The sequence below is a fragment of the Astatotilapia calliptera genome, chromosome 14 (genome assembly GCF_900246225.1).
Source record: "Astatotilapia calliptera chromosome 14, fAstCal1.2, whole genome shotgun sequence".
In the NCBI taxonomy this organism is placed as follows: domain Eukaryota; kingdom Metazoa; phylum Chordata; class Actinopteri; order Cichliformes; family Cichlidae; genus Astatotilapia; species Astatotilapia calliptera.
Window position 1 is genome coordinate 33177671 of NC_039315.1, and position 19496 is coordinate 33197166.

A 19496-nucleotide genomic window follows, 5' to 3' on the forward strand; every position below is an offset into this window, starting at 1 on the left:
GCTACAGAAGAACCAGAATCTATGTCTGTGGGCCCAACATCAAGGGACACTGCAAAATATGAATTTGCTTACTTTAGAACTATGTATCACTTTTTAAAAAAGAGTAAACCGATATGTGAAATTTTGGAGAGAGTATGATCAGATATCATTATGCATGCATATATAGGGGGGGGGGGGGGGGGGGGGGGGAGAGAGAGAGAGAGAGAATTTTTCAGTACATGTTTTTAAGGTGGTAAATGTTAAAATATTCATAAAATGTGAACAAAAACACGTCCCTAAATATGTGAGGAGCAATATCGAAACAAAGCGTTGAAATTCAATACGTTTCCAGTTCAGTCCTGCATTAAACTGAAGAACTGAAACGGCCACTGAAGACGTATTTAGAACTCGCGCTCGCCCCTCTGTGGCAGGTGTCCGCAATAGCAATCTGTACACAACCGCTAGATGTTTTCACTTTCTATTTCGGGGAAGCAGTACCAAAGTTGTGAGAGCAGTCAGGCATTTCAGATTAATCTTCCACACTCGGATCATTTTTATGGAAGACAAGGAGGCAACACGCACCTGCGGCCAGTGGTGAGTTCGTGACATGTGACAGCGTTGTTTGAAGTGAAACTTCGATTTAAAAGTACTTTTAAATGATTGATTACAGTTAATTTGATAACCGGAAAGTGAATGTGAATAAACCACCACGTAAGGTGAATAGATCGGTCGGAGTCAAAAAAAACTGAACAGAATGAGTGTCAGAATGGCAATTATGTCTGAAAGAAACAGGCACATTGTCCTGATCTGCTCATATATAAAAGTCTTTGTTAGAAGTTTGCAAACCAAGTATGGTTTCGGTGACTGAAAATTGATATGGAACGGTAAAATGCTTTAAATCTGTTTTCTAAAGAGGGCCCAGTCTCAAAAAGCTAGAGTCAGTCCACTCTTTCACTGTGTATTAAGCCCATACTGTGCTCTGCTTCAATTGAGCTGCTGCTTAATGGAAACTGCGTGAGTCTGACAGTTTACGTGAATCAAAAGCAGTCTTAGTTTCGTTTTCAGGAAGGCTCTCCCTAATAAAGATATTTTCGTGTTACTGCTTCACTGAATAAGGTGTGTCTCATCTCTAACTGATTGTTAGCAATAATAAATCTGCAATTTTTCTCCTCTCTCCTCACTGCCTGTGCTTTTACTGTGTTAACACGTAGCAGCACAGTCCAAAAAAGAGAGTCCAGCTGTATTACAGGCAGGGCATACCTGTCACTTCCTATAGTACCATTCAGTAGGACAGCTGAACAAAAAATGTGGTTCTCGGGTACATACTTTATTTCTGTGTTTGTTTTTGAATGTGACTTCCCTCGCTACAAAATGACATACGTCTTTCCTTCTATTGTTGTTTAAGCCACAAAGAGGTCGCTGAAGCCAACTTTGCTCTACATGAGACGCACTGCAGCCGATTCCTATGTCTCTGTCCGGACTGCAATGAATCAGTTCCCAGGGATCAGCTGGAGGATCACAGAGAGGAACAGCATGCAGAGGTACAAACACGGTGAAGCTGTTTATTCACACAGATCCACTTCATGGAGATCATTTCAGAATTTCAGCACAGGCCACAGAGTGCTGTCATTCCCTGCGCGTTGGTACACCTTTCTACCTTTTGAGTATCAGCATGTGTCTGTGTAGTGAGCAATTTGCATATTTACCAAACAAGTGACTGCTCCCAGATTCAGTCCTGGGAGGAGATATGAATGCTTTTGGGGGGCATGTCAGGAAGATCATCAGGTGTAAAAAAAAAAACAAAAAACACCCCATATGGAAAAGAAATAGAAAAAACTTATAAAAGACTTGCATCAGATGTGGCCTACTTCATATAGTGAATCATATAAGGCTTATATGATTTACTCATGAAAGTGGCCAATGTCATATATTGTTTTAGTAAGAATCTAAAACATACAGGTTTCATTTATATAATTTTTCTAGGGATCTTATATCTGTTTTAACTCTTGCATGCTTTTCATACAAGTTTCACACAAGACAGATACAAACTTTATAAGATTTATATATCTTTTCCATATGGGACTCCCTGGAGCTCCCTGCTGTGGTGACCCCTGGTGAATAAAAGGAAGCAGCTGAGAGTAGTTTTGTGTATCAGAATATGATGGCTCCCTCAATTATTGGGCAAAATGTAGGTAACAACTCAACATGAAGGCAGTGAGATTTATGAGCTATTCCAGTGTTTACTTTGTTTTACTTTGTTTTAAAAAGAGTTGGTGTTCTCACAATGTGAAAAAGTAAAACACGTACACGACGCACAGACACAGCACAGCACATCTATGTAAATCTGCAAATTTCCTTGTTATCAGGTGAGGTGCTCCAAGTGCAACAAGAAGATGGAACGTTCTCAGCTGATGGATCATGAGGTGAAACCAAAACCACCATTTAGGTAGACATTCAGACACATTAGAACAACATAGTGCAGCTGTGGTCAGAAGGTTACATTCACTCATCATCATGGGCATGGATGTCAAGGTGATTTGGGGCTTTTAATTATTTATTAAATCTATTTTGGATTTTCTCAAAGCCACACAGGATCAAGACATATACAGACTCAAATATATACATGCACCCCAGTAATATTTGATTAAATGTGCCTTAGTAAGTAGCACTTTGCATTCACTTTACTTTACTTTGAGTAAGTGGAGCTGAAGGTTGCACGATGTCCTTTAAATTTGACAAGTTTAAGCTCTAGCTTGCCATGAACTGGAAAGTGCTGGAATACCACCATCACTGTCCCCAGTGAAGACAGTCGCCATAGACTGAGAGGGTTATGACCAAAACAGAATCCACACCTTCATGCTCAAGTTAAACTTGCAGCTGCCCACATGGACGAGCCCTAGTTATCCTAGTTATCAGGCTAACTGTACTTTTCGCTGTCTCACAGGCTGATGAATGTGTGGAACGTCTGCAGGCATGCCAGTTTTGTGACCTAGAAGTGCCATCGAAGGAGCTGGACGGACACAGCTTGGTGTGTGGGAGCCGCACTGAGCTCTGCAGAGACTGCGGCTGTTACGTCAGACTGAGAGACCAGCCCAATCATGGCTTGACCTGCTCAGTCACTGAGAAGTCATCAAGTACCCTACAAGTGACCAGCAGGGCACTCAAAGAGAGTAAGAGAATAATAGATTCAGCGAAAATCTCAGTAAACCTCAGTGTAATTTTATTTCCTGCTATTTAACGCTTGCCGTGCTTCTCTTAACAGCAGAAATGTCAGTAAATTGTACCAGATGTATGGCATCATTTCCAGTTGCTGATATAGAAGAGCACGAGGTATTTAAAAGCATTATTTTACATATAATAATCACAGTTTGTCAAGCTAAGCAGGCTGCTTGTTAGCAGAAAATTGAAAGGATACATGTGGATTAAAGTCACACACATACACACAACAAAAAGACTAAAAATAAACAGATATGACACTGGAGGAAAATATAGGAAGCCAAGTAAAAGATGAAAATGATCAGATAGAAGACATCACGTGTAGCAGAATCACTTAAAAACAAGTCTATAGAAATGAGTTTTAAGAGGTGATCCAAAGGAAGTCGTTGGTTCTTCTGGTCTGATCTCCTCAGGCTTCCTCATGCCCAAGAGAAGGGAGCTGCAAATACAGTAAATATGTGTATGATTGTCTCCAGATCAGAGCATGAAAGTCTAGGTGCTCTAGCCTGTTCTATTTCATAGAGAGGAAGAATGTGAGGCTCAGAGTTAAGGACCAAATCAAACTGAGCTCACAGGTGTTGAGCAACAAGTTTAACATTTGTGTGCAGAGGGTCACATATCTCTCAGTAATGTTTATGTCCTTTGAACAACACCTCATATTACTGTATCACCCCAATAATACACTTTGCTCTCAGACTGCAGGCTTACTTGTGGTTCCTAGGGCATTTAAAAATAGAATGGGACACAGAGCCTTCAGCTTTCAGGCCCCCTTTCTGTGGAACCAGATCCCAGTTTGGATTGTGGAGACAGACACCTTCTTTTAAGATTAGGCTTAAAACTTTTTGATAAAGCTTATAGTTAAGTTAGGATCAAAATCCTCCCTTAGTTATGCTGCCAAAGACCTAGGCTGGTTCTGCCAGAAGTTTTTTCCTGTTAAAAGGGGGATTTTCTTTGCCACTGTCACCAAGTGCTTGCTCATAGGGGGTTGTTTGATTGTTGGGGTTTTCTTTGTATTATTGTTGGGTCTTGACCTTACTAGTGTATTTTTTTTTTTTTGCTCTTTATAAATAAAACTGAATTCAATTGAAGGAAATTATTTTGTTTTTACACTGTAAAGAGTCACTGTATAATATCTTTTTCTGTATTCCCCACAAAACAGATGGCATGTATTACAACAACCAGGTGGGAATATGAAGTGGAAAAGCAGTCAAAGGGAGCATCAGAGGAGGAGTTGGAGGAGGAGTCAGAGGAGGAGTTGGAGGATCAGGTTGATTTCTCAAAAAAGGGGGGCATTCCCCAGCTGATGACCACCAACAAGGAATTAAACTTCTCAGACAGACCCAGCCGTGGCCCCTGGATCAATGGAGGCGACCCAGATCAAATCCGTGCATGCCCACATTGTCATCTGGCTCTGCCCGTCTCCACACTGCAGTGGCACGAGGTAATGTTTCTGAAGCACCAAGGATTTAACTGAAAATCGCTGAAATTTACCAATGATAAGATGTTCCCCTCTCCTCCTGTGTGTCTGTAGGTGAAGTGCAGACGTCACATACGCTTCAACTAGAGGCAGAGCTTCTCAGAATGGAAAAGCTGCCCCCAAGAGCTTTGACCAACACCGTAGGAGAGCATAAAGGCTTAGCAAGTGCACGTTTCAAACAGATCTTTAGGGTTTCTTCTGATGCTTTTATTAATGTTTACATTTTTTGTTTGTTTTTGAATTAAAGTACTTTACTCTGGATCTAAGTAAATTTCACACTCCTGATACTTACAGTCTATTAATTACAAGCATGGCCACTTAACTTTTATGCTAACCACTTATCCATCATATTCACAGTTTCCACTGCTGTGTGTGTAAAACTGGATCAGTTGTTGCAAAAAATTCTCATGATAACTCTAAAATGTTTTTATGCTCATATCATGTTAATATTCCGGCAGTGACGATCACCTCATCTTTTGTTAGATGTGCACAAAGCAGAGGAAGAGGGGACTGATGGGAAACGTGTGCTAGAAGGTGCAGAGTTCTGTATTCATGGCCCATGAATCACTAACATGCTTCCACAGCTACAGTGTGATGTTTTTACTGACCTTTCCACGCCGAAGGATATTTACATGTATGTGAGTCTTAGTCTATCGCTGACACCCAGAGCTCTGTGCACACTTTTGTCTGTTACCCTGTTAAAACTGCAAACCTGAGGACTTTGAGTTGCGTGTTTGAAGTACTTCCATGAATACCAATTGTTGAACTGATATGATATATAATTTAAAAAAAAAACACTTCTTTACAAATGAATATACACTTAATGTGTAACCTACATGATCTTCCACTGTGAGATTTTTAAAGTTTATCCTCACATTTAAACCAAAGGTTTCCTAAACAGGGCTACACCGCTAGTTCTGTTTTGGCAAGTGCAGAGCAGAGTGCCAAGACCTGGAAGCTAAGTATGTTTGACTTCTGGTCATTTAGGCAAACGCTACTGACATATGTGCTAATATGTGCCATTTGGTTCCGTGAGCTTTCGTGTTAATAATGCCCAGATAATGTAGCTGACATTAAAGGGTCATCAGCAAATGCAGTTCATCTGGGGATTCAGGCTATACAAGCTGGTGAAGGTGATCATTAAATCTCTTTTACCTTAAATCAATCTTCTTTAGAGGTTAAATTTAAATATTGCTTTTAGGTCTAATAAATTCAGTTTTTATTATCCTGTGTGTGGGCTTCATTCTTGGAACACTTTGCTGTAAAAAAAAAAAGCTATTATATAGTTTGCAAATAAAAATAATCACAAGATTCTATGTGAGGTCAATTTTAATATTTTAGTGAGGGAAAAAAGAGATTCAAACAGTTGTAAAAGAAAAATGATGCCAACCAACTACTTAAAAGACAAACAGGATCACAGTTATTGTAAAGAAAATGTTATATGACTGCATTTTGAAATACATCTGAAGTGCATATAATGGTCAGAATGTATGTATCCTGACAGGCTCCCTCAGCTGAGTGCAGATGACTTCGTCAATGTAAAGAGAGCTGGCCTTCATATCGACATCCTCCTCCATCCTCAGCTTGCAGCGCACTACCGCCCTCTGCTGCTCCTGTGACTGAGTTGTTTCCTCACGCAGTCTGACAACACAGAGACAAAAAGACATTGCATAATGATGTGTGTCCCCTGCAGTAATATCCCCAAATACTGCACACGGTCATGAGGTTTGAGCTGTGCAGCACAAACATTTTACATCTGTTTTGTTGCAGGCCATACTTCTTGATGTGAGAGGTGAGGTGCTGGATTTCAGTGAGGAGCTGAGCCTGGGCTAGATCGTAGCACTGCTCCTTGCCGGGCCTTTGGAGACGCATAGCCAGCCGGGTATTTGCCAGATTCAGGGAATGCTCATTCTCTGTGATGGCCACTTGCAGATCCTCTCTGAGCCTCTCCTGGCTGAATATCTCAGACAGAATCTAGAGGGAATACAGGTGTCACATCAGGGGCAGCCAAGATTCACAATCTGCAGTGAAATTATTTCAAACTAATTCTACTATGAAGTTAACATTCTAACGGTGTGTTCACACCGTAACATTTCATTAGTCTGTTCCTCTGTTGTAACAAGCAGATATATGTGTCTTTGCACTGCACACATAAGGTTAGCTTGCTAATACACTTTGATAGCATTAGCTGTTTACATTGCACTCTATCCTCTCATCAAAATATGGTCACCTCTGGGACCAAAATACTAAGGTACTGTGCAAGGTGCTACTCTTGAGGCCTCAAAAATGCAAATCCAATGATGACACCACAGTTGCTATGTCTGTTTTTTTAATGTACACTCTATAATTCAGTTCCTCTGCACTCTGAATCTTTGATCTACTGGGGACAAAGTTTGATGTGATTCACATCTTTTTGGCACTCTGACTAGAGGAGAGCCTTCTGGTTACATGCAGACACATTTTGCTCTGCACATGTTGATTCTCCTGGAAATGAAAACTAAAGTGAGAGGTTTGTTTAGCAGTGTACCTGCAAATGTGGACTTTCAGCGACACTCTGACTGAAACAGAGTTTTGAAGTCAGGGAGTAACCACAATTATCTGAGGCCAACAATATCAACAATGTATGCATGCTTTTAGTCTACAAGAGGATGGGCCATTATATTTTAATAATCATTTTGCTGATGCAATGACATAAAAAAAAGACTTCATGCTTCTTCATGCTTACACTTACTGCAGGGTCAGTTTGAAAACAATGCATGGCCCCTGAATGCATCATATGAAGTCAATCATACAGTTACTGTTTTGAAACGATATGAGGTATAAGGACACAGTCCATGAGTGTGTATGCACACACAAGGACAGACTGTTGTAGAGAACAGCAGATTGCACAGGCAACTTTCTTGGAAACCACACCTTCAAACTATGTGAGTAATGTGTTACAGGAAACCAAAGACAATAAATAGACAAAATGAAGTAGGAACTTGTGAGGCTATCTATGAAAGAACCAGTAGGAGTTTTAGACCATCAGAGTGACGTTTGGCAGGCCATCATTCTTCCTAACTATATAAATATAAAGGCCTGACTTAGGTCACCACAACACGTGCTAACTTTAAAGCAGAACAGAAAATGATGTGAAACCAGTCGTTAATTTAATACCTGGCAGAATGATAAACACAGCATTACATCTGCTTCCTTGTATATTACAACAAGCATGCAGTCTAACAAACCTCCCTGCCCTACCTCCGGCAGTTTCTCTTCCATCTGGCTCTTGGCAGACTTGATTTCCTGGATATGTGTCTGGAAGGCAGTTGTTGTTGCCTGGAACTGCTTCTGCATGTCAGCAGCTGTCTGCTCCAGGACAGACTGCACCAGGGCCCTCATGGACTCAGAGTTGGTCTTCTGGTGCTCTGCTTTAGCTATGTTGATATCTGAAATGTTCTCCCACTGCTTTGGAGTCACTGTCAAGCTAAGAAAAACCAAATGACGCAACTATCTTTTTAACATTTCTTGACTTTCCTTTTATGCAGAAAACTTAAGGAAATTAATCACAGCATAAGTTTAGACCTCAAGTAGGAAAAAACTAATTCATGTCTGAAAACTGTTTCTACATGTTTCTGTGTTAAACAAGAGGTTCACCTCGGCAGACTGGTGCTCTTGGTTGTGGACAGCTGCAGGTTACCGATGGAATGGGTGGTCATTACAACACAGGAGTTGTCAATGTGCTGAGCCTCAGATTTCTCCTTCAGATCCTTCTCTAAATGGTACTTGGCAGATCGGTTCAGTCTGGAACAAAACAGCAGACTTTCACTTTGGTTGGCTAGGTAGCAAACCCAAAGCCTCTGTGTGCTTTTATGATGCCCTCGAAATCAAATTGAACCCAATTTTCTTACCGAATTTGTTCACTCATCTGCTCCACTGTACGCTCCAGGAGGGAAGCCACTCCTTTGAGAACCTCCTGCTCCTTCAGCAGCTCTCTTTCCACTTCATCCTCCACCCTCTCAGCCGGGAAGCGTTTCATCCTGCAGATCATGAGCCTAATGTTACTAGGAGGTGCATCTTTACACAGAATTAGGGCTCACATTAGCTTCTTTAAAATGTATGCTTCAATCATTTCCTGGACTCTTTGGTACCATTATTATTATAAACTTGTAAACGTTTATAATAATTAAAAAAAATATTGCCTCACCTCTCCTCCAGACAGAGAACAGTGACTCTCAGAGGCTCTTTGGTGCCCTCCAGAGCCTTCACAACACTGCTCTGTAAAGTCATAAGAGCATCAGTCTCCAGAATGACCTCCTCCAGCTTTAGCTGCAATTCTTTTATCAGAAACTGGATATCTCTGACCCGCTGATCTGGACAGCAGAATTTTTAAAAAAAAAAGGAAGAACCATTACAATTCACCTCCATAGTCTTTCATTCTGTGTTAAATATTCATTTTTGCTTACCGAGTCTCTTTTGATCATCATTTTGCATGCGCCGCCATGCTTTGTCAGTCTCCTGGATCAGCCCTTTACACTCTGCCCTGAAGAGCTCAGAGTGATTCAGCATAACTTCAATGTTTTTCAAATCGGGTCCCACACCCAGCAGGGAGCTGTGGTCCGGGAACGACATCGTTCTCCACTTGGTAGTGAGTATGAGCAGGAAGGAGGAACATTAACAAGGAAGTGGAAAGAACTGTGGCTGATGATTGTTACAGAGAAATTAAAAAATAACACCAGAGGAAAGTGCCCATGACACTCTGCTGGGTCTACTGAACACCAGCTGATCGCCTCTACTGGAATACCAAACACTTAATATCACCCTGTACAACTGCACTGCTGTGAAAAGGAGTCTTGGCCAGCCCTGAGTAATCTAACACTCATCATGTCTGAACCACCAGTGTTCTGCTTCAGAGAAGTCTTGTGTTAATGCAGCCTGAGACTGTGTCCTAAACAATGATGCAAATGCATACAGCCTGTTTTCTGTCCTGTCTCCCTCCCCTCTGCATTAGCAGATGGATTTTCATAGTCAGCCGGCCATTAAAAAGTGAAAGAACAGAAACACAGTCAAAATTAAAATAACAGCTTCCGTTACCCCCCCCCCCCTCCCAAACACACACACACCCTCCCACCGGACAATTCAAAACATACCAGTAAAAGAGTAAAACGACATGGCAAATTTCCATTTGAAACAACACAGGGTGTATGCCAACCCCAAAATTACTTGCCCGCTGTTCAAACTTCAATCTGATATCACAGTTTCCGACGGGTTAACTTAACAAACGACAGGAGCCTAGCGTTTATGATATATACCTTCTTTGGTACAGCAGAAAACCACCAGAAGAGTACGTTTCAATGTCCTGTACCTTATGCAGGAGTTAGGCGAAACAAGTGGTTACCATAGCAACGGCTAATAAAGCCTCATCAGACGCCGCCACCGGAGTACTGTTACATAACAACACTCAACTATGGAGAACCGGAAGAGTCACACGCATCGAAATAAAGCGTTTTAAAAATGTACTGTGCAATTAAGATTATACATCAGTAAAATAGATTTTAAAATAGATCAGATTCAGTTTCATTTACAAATTCAGTTTTAATTTCGTATTTTTGTTTAGGCATTAACAAAATAAATTATTGTTTAACTAATAAAATATAAGAGTAAATAATATAAATATTTCAAATTTAACGGATGTTATGATTTAATAACGAATTGTGCCATAAAACTAATTGTGCAAAAAAAATCGAAATCCTAATTTTAATAAACATTTTTGAATTCCAATTTTTTAAAAAAAAAATTCAAAATATTTTAAAGATGTAATTTATTAAATAAGTGGACTTAAGGACTTAATTAGGAATACAGATGTTTGTTTGTTTTTCTGACATTTTAAAGGGTGATCCCACTCCTTATCGATCCCTTTCCTCTTAGCTATCGGATTAACTATCATGATTCAGCTTTAAGATTAACTACAGGACTAGCTCCGTAATTCACTAATAAAACTCATTAAGGCAATGGTGTGTGGTATATGTGGCAAACGTACAGACATTCTTTACTTTAAAATTAGGTCTTTAAAGGATGTGTGTATCAGATACTCACAATAACTTCTGTTGAGAGCTCCAGACGATTTTCTGTGTACAGGCTGTAATCAGCTGACATGTGCTGCTACTCTTCGGAAGTTTCCTGCTCTTTGTGGATTTCCAAAACTGAATTTAACAGAATGTAACCTAAAATTTAACAAGCTAACCTGGCTGATTTCCATTATACTGTTTATCCTAACTTTATACTAGGCACTAAATAGGTACAAAGGTAAAAATCAGTAAATAAAACTAAGCATTATCGGTGTAAATTCAGAATATCTCTGCTATATGTGACAGGTGAGACCTGAGTCTGGGAACTGCCCCTGGTGGGCGGAGCTGGTCTTTGCTCCTTTCATAAGCTCAGGTGTGGGCAGCAAACCTGAAGCTGCCAGTGCTTGGTCCAAGTTGGGCAAGTTGGTGTTTTTAATTTCTTTCCATGAAAGCTTGATGCGGGTCCCCCTAAACTTCTGTCAGAACGGTAGGTTACACAACAATGTACCACTTAAGCTCTGGTTGTTGTGGCCGAGGTTTACAGTTATTTGCACCCTTGTAGGTGGGAAACATTGCGTTCCCGTGAGAACAGTGTAGTGGACTTCACCGCCACTGAGGGGCTTGAGCACCCGCCCCTTTCCTGATGTGTGCCCTTCTGTTGAGGCAACTTTAAAAAAAAATGTTTTATGTGTGTGGGCGTGCAGAGTCCTGTCTGTGCCCCTCAACAATAATATATACTATTAATCACAGTTTTGCTAAATAAAAGGATCTGGCTTGCATCAGTCACATGATCACTATTAACCAATGATCGCCCTTTACGGCAGAACGCGCTGGTTACGAGCCGGGAACGAGCTCACGAAGAGCACGCGCATTTTTTGCAGTCCGGAGCTGTAGGAGAAACACAAGTTAACTCAGAGACACAGACTGATGCGACAAAACCAGTAAGTAGGTGTACAGCGTACACTGTAGTGTGTAGCACACAGGAGTATTGGCTTATTACGTACACGTTGGTGAGCTGTCTTGTGGCAACTGACGAACTGAAAGAAATGAGCGTGCTGTGTGTGCAACAGCGCGACAAACATTACCTGTCCTTTTATTAACTGCACAGGTAGTGCTGGTCATAGCTGCTGGCTACCTATGTAAGGCTGTCATGGGTCTGTAGCTCTGTCACCGTTTTAGGGAACATATTTAGTTTTAAAGTATTTAGAAACGTATTTAGTTTTAAAAAATAATGTAAGGATTCTCGATCAGCACTGTGATGCCCATAATATATACAATATTCTGAAGAAGGTCTAAAATGTCACTGTGTGTGTGTGCATGTGTGTGTTTTATGTATATGGATGGATGGATGGATTTTTTTAAAATTATTACTCATGATATAACATTGTCCAGACATGAGGAGGAAACAGTAGGAGCTGTGTGAGGCTACTAAAGGCAGTGCTATTGTCAGGCTCAGGAGAGACTCGGAGGCAGACCGTCACTTAAGTTCACAATTTATTTACACACAGACACCAGGTGCGGATATATACAGGTGAGGGGGCACAGGAAGAGGGTCTCCGGGGAACACAGGCACGGGGAGGGGACGGCTATGTACACAATCCTTCACTGAAGCTCAGGTAGCTCGACTCCGGCTTTTTAGCTCACCAAACGGCGGTCCTCAGGCTGGCGAGAAATCTGGCACAGGAAGGAAGAACAGGTAAGTTGCGGCACGAAAGAAACTCGGGAAAAAGCTCAGATTTGCAAGGACACTAACGAGTGTTACACAATAATCCAGCGAAGAAGCACTCTCAGCAGCCGTCTTAAGAAGTGAATGAGATGAGACGATTGTTTGCAGGTGTCCGAGCCAGGGGCTGGAGCCGTCACGAAAGTTGCTATACACTTTGATCCTTAATCCACTCTAACCCTACAGCACTACAGATTGTAGAGGAAATATCTTTTTGCTGCTTTCATTTTTGTGTGTGTGTGTGTGTAATAATCACTGGTCACACTATAAGATTGTCATTGGTCACCTCCATTAGATTGATATAAGTTTGTTGTTTAAAGACTGGTAAATAAAGGCTTCCATCTAATGTGTTAAACCCAAAGTAATGAACCCATTTTTAAAATGTAAGGAAATTACAGTAAAAGTACAAATATTTTGTCAAGGGCTGGAAGGAGCCAACACAACACAGATCTCACCCAGAGTTTGGCCATTAGACGGCCTTCTCCTCTCGGACTTCTCCTGCCCAAAAAAGGCTCTCGATCAAAACATAAACAGACCATCCGTAGTAAAGGCAAAAGAAGCTGTCCTCAAAAAAGAAAAATTCCATCTGCTACTCTGGAGTTGTCACCTCTATTGTATACACTGCTCGAACACAGTAAAGCTGCAGGTTGTGGGAATGACCCATCATTTTTTATATAGGAGGTCTAGATTTATGCCAGAAGTGCATTGCCATGCAAATAATTTGTATTTACTCAATATGTACTTACTAAGTACTACTGTTAAAAAGTAAAAAAAAAAAATGTTTGCCTTTTTTAAAATTAAAACCACTTTATAGAGAATCACAACAGTTACAGTGTAGAATCAATGTCATTTATAGTGACAAATGACAAAATGTTTTGAAAAGAATCTCACTATATATACAGCACAAGACTTTTAAGAGTATTTAACAAAAGCACGTTTAATTTTTCACAGGTTGTACAACCACAATGGGGCACATGTTCACCAAAACGCAGCAAAGCTTCACTATCTTATCCAGAAGGGTCATCTCTTCAACCTCACATGGAAGAAGTAATATGATTGGCATGGTGGTATATTTGAGGCAGGGATTTTGGAGTGCCCCATGTGTAGCGTTGGAATCCAGTCAGAATTTGTATCGTCAATTTCACAGGCTGGTTTGCCTGCAATAATGCCAAATAATTATCAACTCTATAAATAGAACATAGTTCTGCAAAATCACTCACTAGGGTGTTTGTTCTAATTTGCTATGACCTCAGAGTGCATCGAAAATAAAACTAATACACTATAAAGAGTAATATGAACCTTTTAGAACTTACCCGAATGAAAATGTCTAGAACACACCAACAGATATCTGGGGATGGTAGTGAACTTGATATCAGCTCGTCTCACAGCTGCTGTACAGGATGGATGCCTTTTTTTGCAGGTGGGAAAACAATGAAAAGATTGAAAGTTTATTCTCTTGCCGATCGTGCAATCTAACATTACAGCCGACCACACAGCAAGTATGAACCATAGCTAATGTTATTCAATTCAATTTTATTTATATAACTATGCATATTTACTACATGAACGCATTTTCATCAAGTCATGGATTGCAGAATGTTCTGCTACTGGAGGGGGAGTTACATTCTAGCTATTAATAAATACAAAGGTGCTTTTTCTCCATTTTCGTTCAGGTCTCTACTGATGAATTCTCAGATTGTACGGATTATGAAGATAAAGACTATGTCCCAGATTCATGTGGCAGTTCCTCTGACACAAGTCTCCATAGTGTGGACATGAAAATCACAGAATCTGTGGTTCCCCAAAATATGTTAAATGACATGGCATTGGAGACGGCTTCAGGACACAGTGGGAAGATCACCAGTTCAGAGAAACCTACAACATTTAGTTCGTCACTGAGAAGTAGCAGTCACAGTACTTTGGTAACAAGCCGCAGTTTTGATTCATCAGGGGTCACATCACCTAAAGACAGCTCCATAAAAGTCACATCTTTGCCAAACACGGAAAGACAAAGCAAGTACAACAAGAAGCAATACTGTCTATATTGTAAAAAGGCCATTGCTAAATTGGCAAGACACCTTGAATCTGCCCACGGTAATGTGCCAGAAGTTGCAAGCGCCTTCAGTTATGATAAAAGATCCCGCGAAAGAAGAGATTTGTTGCGCTCTATTAAGAAGAGGGGAAACTTTAACCATAATACTACTGTGGGAAACTCGGGTGCTGGAGAAATGGTTGCTTGTCGAAGACCCACTACTGCAACAGGATCTGAGGACTACCGTCATTGCAAATTTTGTCAAGAAATTGCCTATATGCAAGAAATTGCCTTTGGAGGCATGTGAGAAGGTGCCCTCAGAGGTTTAATGAGGAAGCTCCCTCTGGGCAAAGACGGATGCATCTGCAATTACCGAAACCTGATCAAGTTCATGAAGCTGTATGGAAGATTGCATGTGAAATGAATCAGGATGACATCTCCTTGGTAGTAACGAGTGAAAGAGAGTGAAAGATTCTTAGCCTTGGTGAGTCACTGTACAATGGCAGGAAACCAAATGAGAGAAGGAATGAGACAGATCGCAAGGTTATTGATAACCGCCAGAGCTATAACACCTTTGAAGAGCACAGAAGACCTTGTTATGCCTAGTAACTTTCCCCATGTCATACAGGCAGTCAGAGCTGTTGCTGGTTATGAGCTGGAGAGCAAATCATATAAAACCCCATCCTTGGCTTTGAAATTGGGACACAGTTTGGCTAAAGTTGCAAGCATTGTGCAGTGTAAAGCCATCATTGCAAATCGCTATGATGTTGCAGAGTCAGCCAAGCAGTTTTGCCACTCTGTATGAAAAAAAGTGGTCAGAGTCCATTTCAGCTGCTGCACTGGGCACACTTCAACAAGCCAAATGGAATAAACCACAGATTTTGCCATTTACACAGGATGTGTCACTGCTGCACAAGTTTCTTGCTACTAAGTCTGCAATATACATGAAGGACCTTGAGGAAAAACCCAACAGCACAACCTTTGGAAATCTTGCTCAAGTGACTTAACAGGGTAGTGCTATTTAACAGAAAAAGGCAAAGAGAAGTTTCAAAAATGGAGCTCCAGGTTTTTACATCCTGGAAGCGCACAGAGTTGCATCCTGATATCATGATCGGCCTAACTGAGTTTGAAAGGAAACTTGCAAAGCACTTTGACAGAGTTGAGATTCGTGGTAAAAGGTCAAGAATGGTACCTGTGCTTCTCACACCTGACATGATCGCTGCAATGGAGCTCCTCGCAAAAGCCAGAAGTGAGTGTCAAGTCCGCACAGAGAATGTGTACTTGTTTGCACGCCCAGGTGTCCTTTCCCATTACAGAGGCTCTGACTGCTTTCGCAAGTATGCAAATAAATGTGGTGCAAAGTACCCAGAGGCCCTTACCTCAACAAGATTGCGGAAACAAGTTGCCACTTTGTCCACAGTACTAAATCTAAAAGAAAATGAAATGGATCAACTTGCCACCTTTCTCGGACACGACATCCGTGTCCATCGAGAATTCTACCGGCTTCCAGAGCCAGAGAGTACCCTGCGGCTTGCAAAAGTCAGCAAACTGTTGATTGCAATTGAGAAAGGAAAACTGTCTGACCTGCAGGGGAAAGGGTTGGATGACATCACAATCAATCCTGATGGTGAATTCTTTTTTTTTTTTAAACATAGTTAGCTTTGAATATAACATTTGTGAATGTTCAGCAGATTCTAATATAAATATTTTGTCTTGACTATTTTTCCCCAACAAGATGAAGTAGTTACAAGTGATGATGATTCCAGTGGAGAAACCATCACTGGTATCTTGACTTGTCCAGTGTGTGACAATATCTTTAAGTTATGAGACTGGAGACAGCTAATAGGTTCCTGATAGTCATGTTAGATGGGCTTAAGGGACAGCAGTATATACATTAGACAGAATGGTAGACACCATTCATTAATATGGTACTAAAAGATCTGGATACATTGAAGTCTGGCAAAATGCATAAATAAGCAATACAAAGGCAAATATTAAATATAAGGATTAGGAGGTCCACTTCTGTGAGATTAGGCACACAAGTTGAGAGGTAGTGCATGCAAGTAATGTGTTGCTAGGGAGATGCCTGAGTATTGATGAGTATTATTAGTAGATTATGTTCACATGTAAAATATTCATATCAAATGTAAAATTACACACTGCCCAATGCTGACTTTGCCTACAATGCAAACAAACCAATTGCATGCATTAATTCTCATATTTCACTGTTACTTTTCAAAGGCTCAAGGACCAAGAATTCTGGGAACCAAAGCCGCACACTTTACTCAGCTTCCCTGGACAATATGGAGGGCGCTTCTGCCTCAACCACCCTGGACAATATGGAGGGCGCTTCTGCCTCAACCACCCTGGACAGCAAAAACATCAGCAACACTGCACCAAGAAAGGGTAAAGGCACCCATATACAAAATGTTTTAAGTGAATATACTTGTTATCAATGGACATGTTTATTCTTTTCAGGCATGACACTATTAAGAGCTTTTATCATAATCCATTTCATCTTCTTTGATTCCCAGCAGAACACAGCACTTCAAATGGTTCATCCCAAGCATCCTTAAAGGAGCATTAAGCAATATCTTTTCACTGCTAGGTGTGCCGTTGTGCACTGCCTGCAAACCAAACCAAAGTCTATGGCTGAAGATCAACACAGAGAGAGGGATTGTGACTTCATGCTGTACTCCAGATTAAATTACACCTCTAATTCTTCACATAGCCATTTTTAATTCCTTCAACCTAAGTGTGATGAATTGTGCTTATTGCTCCTTTAAAGTGCTCCAGTAGAAAGCAAGGTTTAAGAACATTTTGTATTCACATTATAAACTAGAATGTTTTCTCTCTTATCTTACATTCGCATTAAGATATTTTATTTTGTTTCCATTTATGACAGCTGGGAAGGCAAGGTGCAAGTGGACAAATGATGTGATGAAGTCAAGCTGCAAAGTACCTGGCAAAAAGGAATGTGACTCCTGCATCCAAGCAGAACCGGCAGCTCTGAAAGGCAGAGACTGGGTTGCCGTAAAGTATTACATTCACAACAGGATCATAACATTGAAAAGAAAGATGAATAAATAAAATTATAAAATGCAGGTTCAGGAATGCTGCATCAGTTAAAATTAACTTTATTTTCATTTTATTTTTTGACTTTATGTCTGTTGGGTTAGCAATGACTAAGTTACTCAGTCCTTTCTCCTGGTTTTTGCCATCATAAGTTCATACTCTGTTTTCAGTTTAAACAAGCAAGGGAGATAGTTTGTTACTCTCACAGTTATTTCAGTATTGCAGGTCTCTGCATTGCATTGTTTTTACCCATAAATCTGTTTATTATGGGTGCATTTTGTAATTAAAAAATAAGAAAGGCAGATAATGTTCCATGTTTTTATTCACATAAACATTCACTGCAAAATGAATTAATGCAATACAATATTAAGACTTAAAAAGTAGACTGACCACATTTTTGAGCTATGTCTCTTTTTAAGTCTCTATACAGCTCAGATTTACTGCGTTGTATTAACACATGAATGTCTGATATTTCTGTCAGAAGTTACCTGACTGGACATCATTACTATTGTACATCTATGCCTATTATATTGTAATTTCAAAAACCTGTAACAAGAGCCAAGCTGAAAATACAGACTCTAGCCTTACCTGGTCCTTATAAGTCATGTATACTTGAAAAAATTATGTGTGTATCCATGGGCTTCACAATTCACCTAAACATGAAATATCAGTGTGTGACCTTATGGTACTCATAAGTCACATAAACCTGACAGTGTCCTCACAAGTAGCAGTAAATTCAGGTTTGACCAAAATGTAGCCCTAGCCAAAATCTCAACAGATGGGCGTGTTCCTGGAAGCATGGGTCAAACTTTCTGTGATTCCCATGCCTGTAGGACCTTTGGAAAGGCACGTTCCCATTTGTCAAATTTTTGTCATACGTACTGATATATCACGAAAACACGTATGTGTGTGTGTGTGAGAGAGAGAGAGAGAGCTGTGCATGAAGTGTGATTTTATCATGGTGGAAGCAAAACAGCAAAAGTAAGAGGGAATTCATGACGATGTTTATGTGAAGCGTAGTTTGGATCTTCTTTTGCTGCTGGTTCGGCCAATATTGTTTGGAGAGAGATAAAACTAACAGCTCTAGAATCAGCGCAAAAAGGACGTAAACACAAAGCGCGGACCCGCCGAAACATCAGAATCAGCGAGCTGTCGGCTTTCAGCCCCGAGCGTGTCCGTGCCGTCGGGTGAGAAAGGCGACATCTCACTGATTCTGATCTGTCGGCAGGTCCGCGCTTTGTGTTTACGTCTTTGTGCAGAATCCGTGTTCCTGCTCTCATTTACTGTTTTAGCTGTTTGGTGGTTGTCGAAATTTTGTGAGGTTTAACGAGATTCTGGCGTTTTGGGCAAAATAAATTTATATAAAAAATCGATTCAGGATTTTAATGAATCGATATCACGTTATCCAAGCCAGAATCGATTTTAATCAATATATCGATTATCAAAACCCACCCATACTTGAAAGCCAGAAATTCCACTACCTTTTCTTTCTGCTCCCATATCTTTTAAAGGTAATGTAGGGAGTAAAAGTTAAAATTTGTCAGAAAAAAATAAATACTCATGCAAAATTATTAAAGTTTTCTGATTCTGAAAATACAGATGCCTGAAAATTAAGTACAGTAACTAAGTATTTTTACTTTGGTACTTCCTACCTCTACTCTCTGCTAAGGTATTAGGATCACAGTGGAAAGTTTAGAATTGTTACCTTGTTTTAAGGAATGAATACAATGATCAAAAGTGCTCAAATACAACAACTCAGACTTAATAAACAAAAAGAAAATCAGTTCAGCCCAATAAATTTTATTTGCAAAGTGCCAGTTCATAAGAAGCTGCTTCAAGGCACTTTATATTGTAAGGTAAAGAAACTACAATATTACAGAGAAACCCCAACAGGGGTCAGAAATGTCAGAAATGTCACAGACATACTGCATTAGTATTATTGATCTG

General features: G+C 40.3%; 3 protein-coding genes and 1 long non-coding RNA gene across 9 annotated transcripts; 2 read left to right on the forward strand and 2 right to left on the reverse strand.

Moving 5' to 3' along the window:
- Positions 1-391: 391 nt before the first annotated feature.
- On the forward strand, positions 392-5897 carry xaf1 (XIAP associated factor 1). Of its 2 annotated transcripts, none has more exons than XM_026193472.1 (7): positions 392-573; positions 1385-1520; positions 2346-2402; positions 2924-3149; positions 3242-3309; positions 4355-4636; positions 4727-5897. In XM_026193472.1, exons 1-7 carry the CDS (start codon positions 536-538, stop codon positions 4757-4759), a joined length of 840 nt encoding a protein of 279 aa, XP_026049257.1. In that variant the 5' UTR covers positions 392-535; the 3' UTR covers positions 4760-5897. The 2 variants fall into 2 exon arrangements, with proteins under 2 accessions (XP_026049257.1, XP_026049258.1); XM_026193473.1 differs by having other exon boundaries at positions 3245-3309.
- An 86-nt stretch (positions 5898-5983) lies between these two features.
- Positions 5984-10904, reverse strand: tekt1 (tektin 1). Of its 3 annotated transcripts, none has more exons than XM_026193469.1 (8): positions 10748-10904; positions 9118-9292; positions 8859-9024; positions 8563-8691; positions 8309-8455; positions 7913-8138; positions 6450-6646; positions 5984-6313 (listed from the first exon to the last, which is right to left on the reverse strand). In XM_026193469.1, the coding sequence occupies exons 1-8, from the start codon at positions 10805-10807 to the stop codon at positions 6154-6156; spliced, it is 1260 nt and encodes a 419-aa protein (XP_026049254.1). In that variant the 5' UTR covers positions 10808-10904; the 3' UTR covers positions 5984-6153. The 3 variants fall into 3 exon arrangements, with proteins under 3 accessions (XP_026049254.1, XP_026049256.1, XP_026049255.1); XM_026193471.1 differs by lacking the exon at positions 10748-10904 and adding an exon at positions 10017-10114; XM_026193470.1 differs by lacking the exon at positions 10748-10904 and adding an exon at positions 9964-10114.
- A 1296-nt stretch (positions 10905-12200) lies between these two features.
- Positions 12201-14589, reverse strand: LOC113036716 (uncharacterized). Of its 2 annotated transcripts, none has more exons than XR_003274487.1 (2): positions 13756-14589; positions 12201-12393 (listed from the first exon to the last, which is right to left on the reverse strand). It is a non-coding gene; the product is annotated as an uncharacterized LOC113036716 (long non-coding RNA). The 2 variants fall into 2 exon arrangements; XR_003274488.1 differs by lacking the exon at positions 13756-14589 and adding an exon at positions 12473-13291.
- A 93-nt stretch (positions 14590-14682) lies between these two features.
- Positions 14683-17573, forward strand: LOC113036591 (uncharacterized). Of its 2 annotated transcripts, XM_026193004.1 has the most exons (4): positions 14683-16101; positions 16716-16783; positions 16820-16880; positions 17380-17573. In XM_026193004.1, the coding sequence occupies exons 1-4, from the start codon at positions 15528-15530 to the stop codon at positions 17562-17564; spliced, it is 888 nt and encodes a 295-aa protein (XP_026048789.1). In that variant the 5' UTR covers positions 14683-15527; the 3' UTR covers positions 17565-17573. The 2 variants fall into 2 exon arrangements, with proteins under 2 accessions (XP_026048789.1, XP_026048788.1); XM_026193003.1 differs by having other exon boundaries at positions 14685-16101; positions 16716-16880.
- The last annotated feature ends 1923 nt before the right edge of the window (positions 17574-19496 follow it).

What these genes read in the sequence shown, in the direction of transcription:
- xaf1 (XM_026193472.1), top strand. Translation starts at nt 536, where the DNA reads ATGGAAGACAAGGAGGCAACACGCACCTGCGGCCAGTG. An exon ending in CTCAGCTGATGGATCATGAG is followed by an intron (nt 2,403 to 2,923) that starts GTGAAACCAAAA and finishes GCTGTCTCACAG; the next exon opens with GCTGATGAATGTGTGGAACG. An exon ending in CCACACTGCAGTGGCACGAG is followed by an intron (nt 4,637 to 4,726) that starts GTAATGTTTCTG and finishes GTGTGTCTGTAG; the next exon opens with GTGAAGTGCAGACGTCACAT.
- tekt1 (XM_026193469.1), bottom strand. Translation starts at nt 10,807, where the DNA reads ATGTCAGCTGATTACAGCCTGTACACAGAAAATCGTCTGGAGCTCTCA. An exon ending in TGATGATCAAAAGAGACTCG is followed by an intron (nt 9,025 to 9,117) that starts GTAAGCAAAAAT and finishes TCTGCTGTCCAG; the next exon opens with ATCAGCGGGTCAGAGATATC. An exon ending in GTTCTCTGTCTGGAGGAGAG is followed by an intron (nt 8,692 to 8,858) that starts GTGAGGCAATAT and finishes CATGATCTGCAG; the next exon opens with GATGAAACGCTTCCCGGCTG.
- LOC113036591 (XM_026193003.1), top strand. Translation starts at nt 15,528, where the DNA reads ATGGAGCTCCAGGTTTTTACATCCTGGAAGCGCACAGAGTTGCATCCT. An exon ending in CATCACAATCAATCCTGATG is followed by an intron (nt 16,102 to 16,715) that starts GTGAATTCTTTT and finishes TACTTTTCAAAG; the next exon opens with GCTCAAGGACCAAGAATTCT. An exon ending in CAACACTGCACCAAGAAAGG is followed by an intron (nt 16,881 to 17,379) that starts GTAAAGGCACCC and finishes CATTTATGACAG; the next exon opens with CTGGGAAGGCAAGGTGCAAG.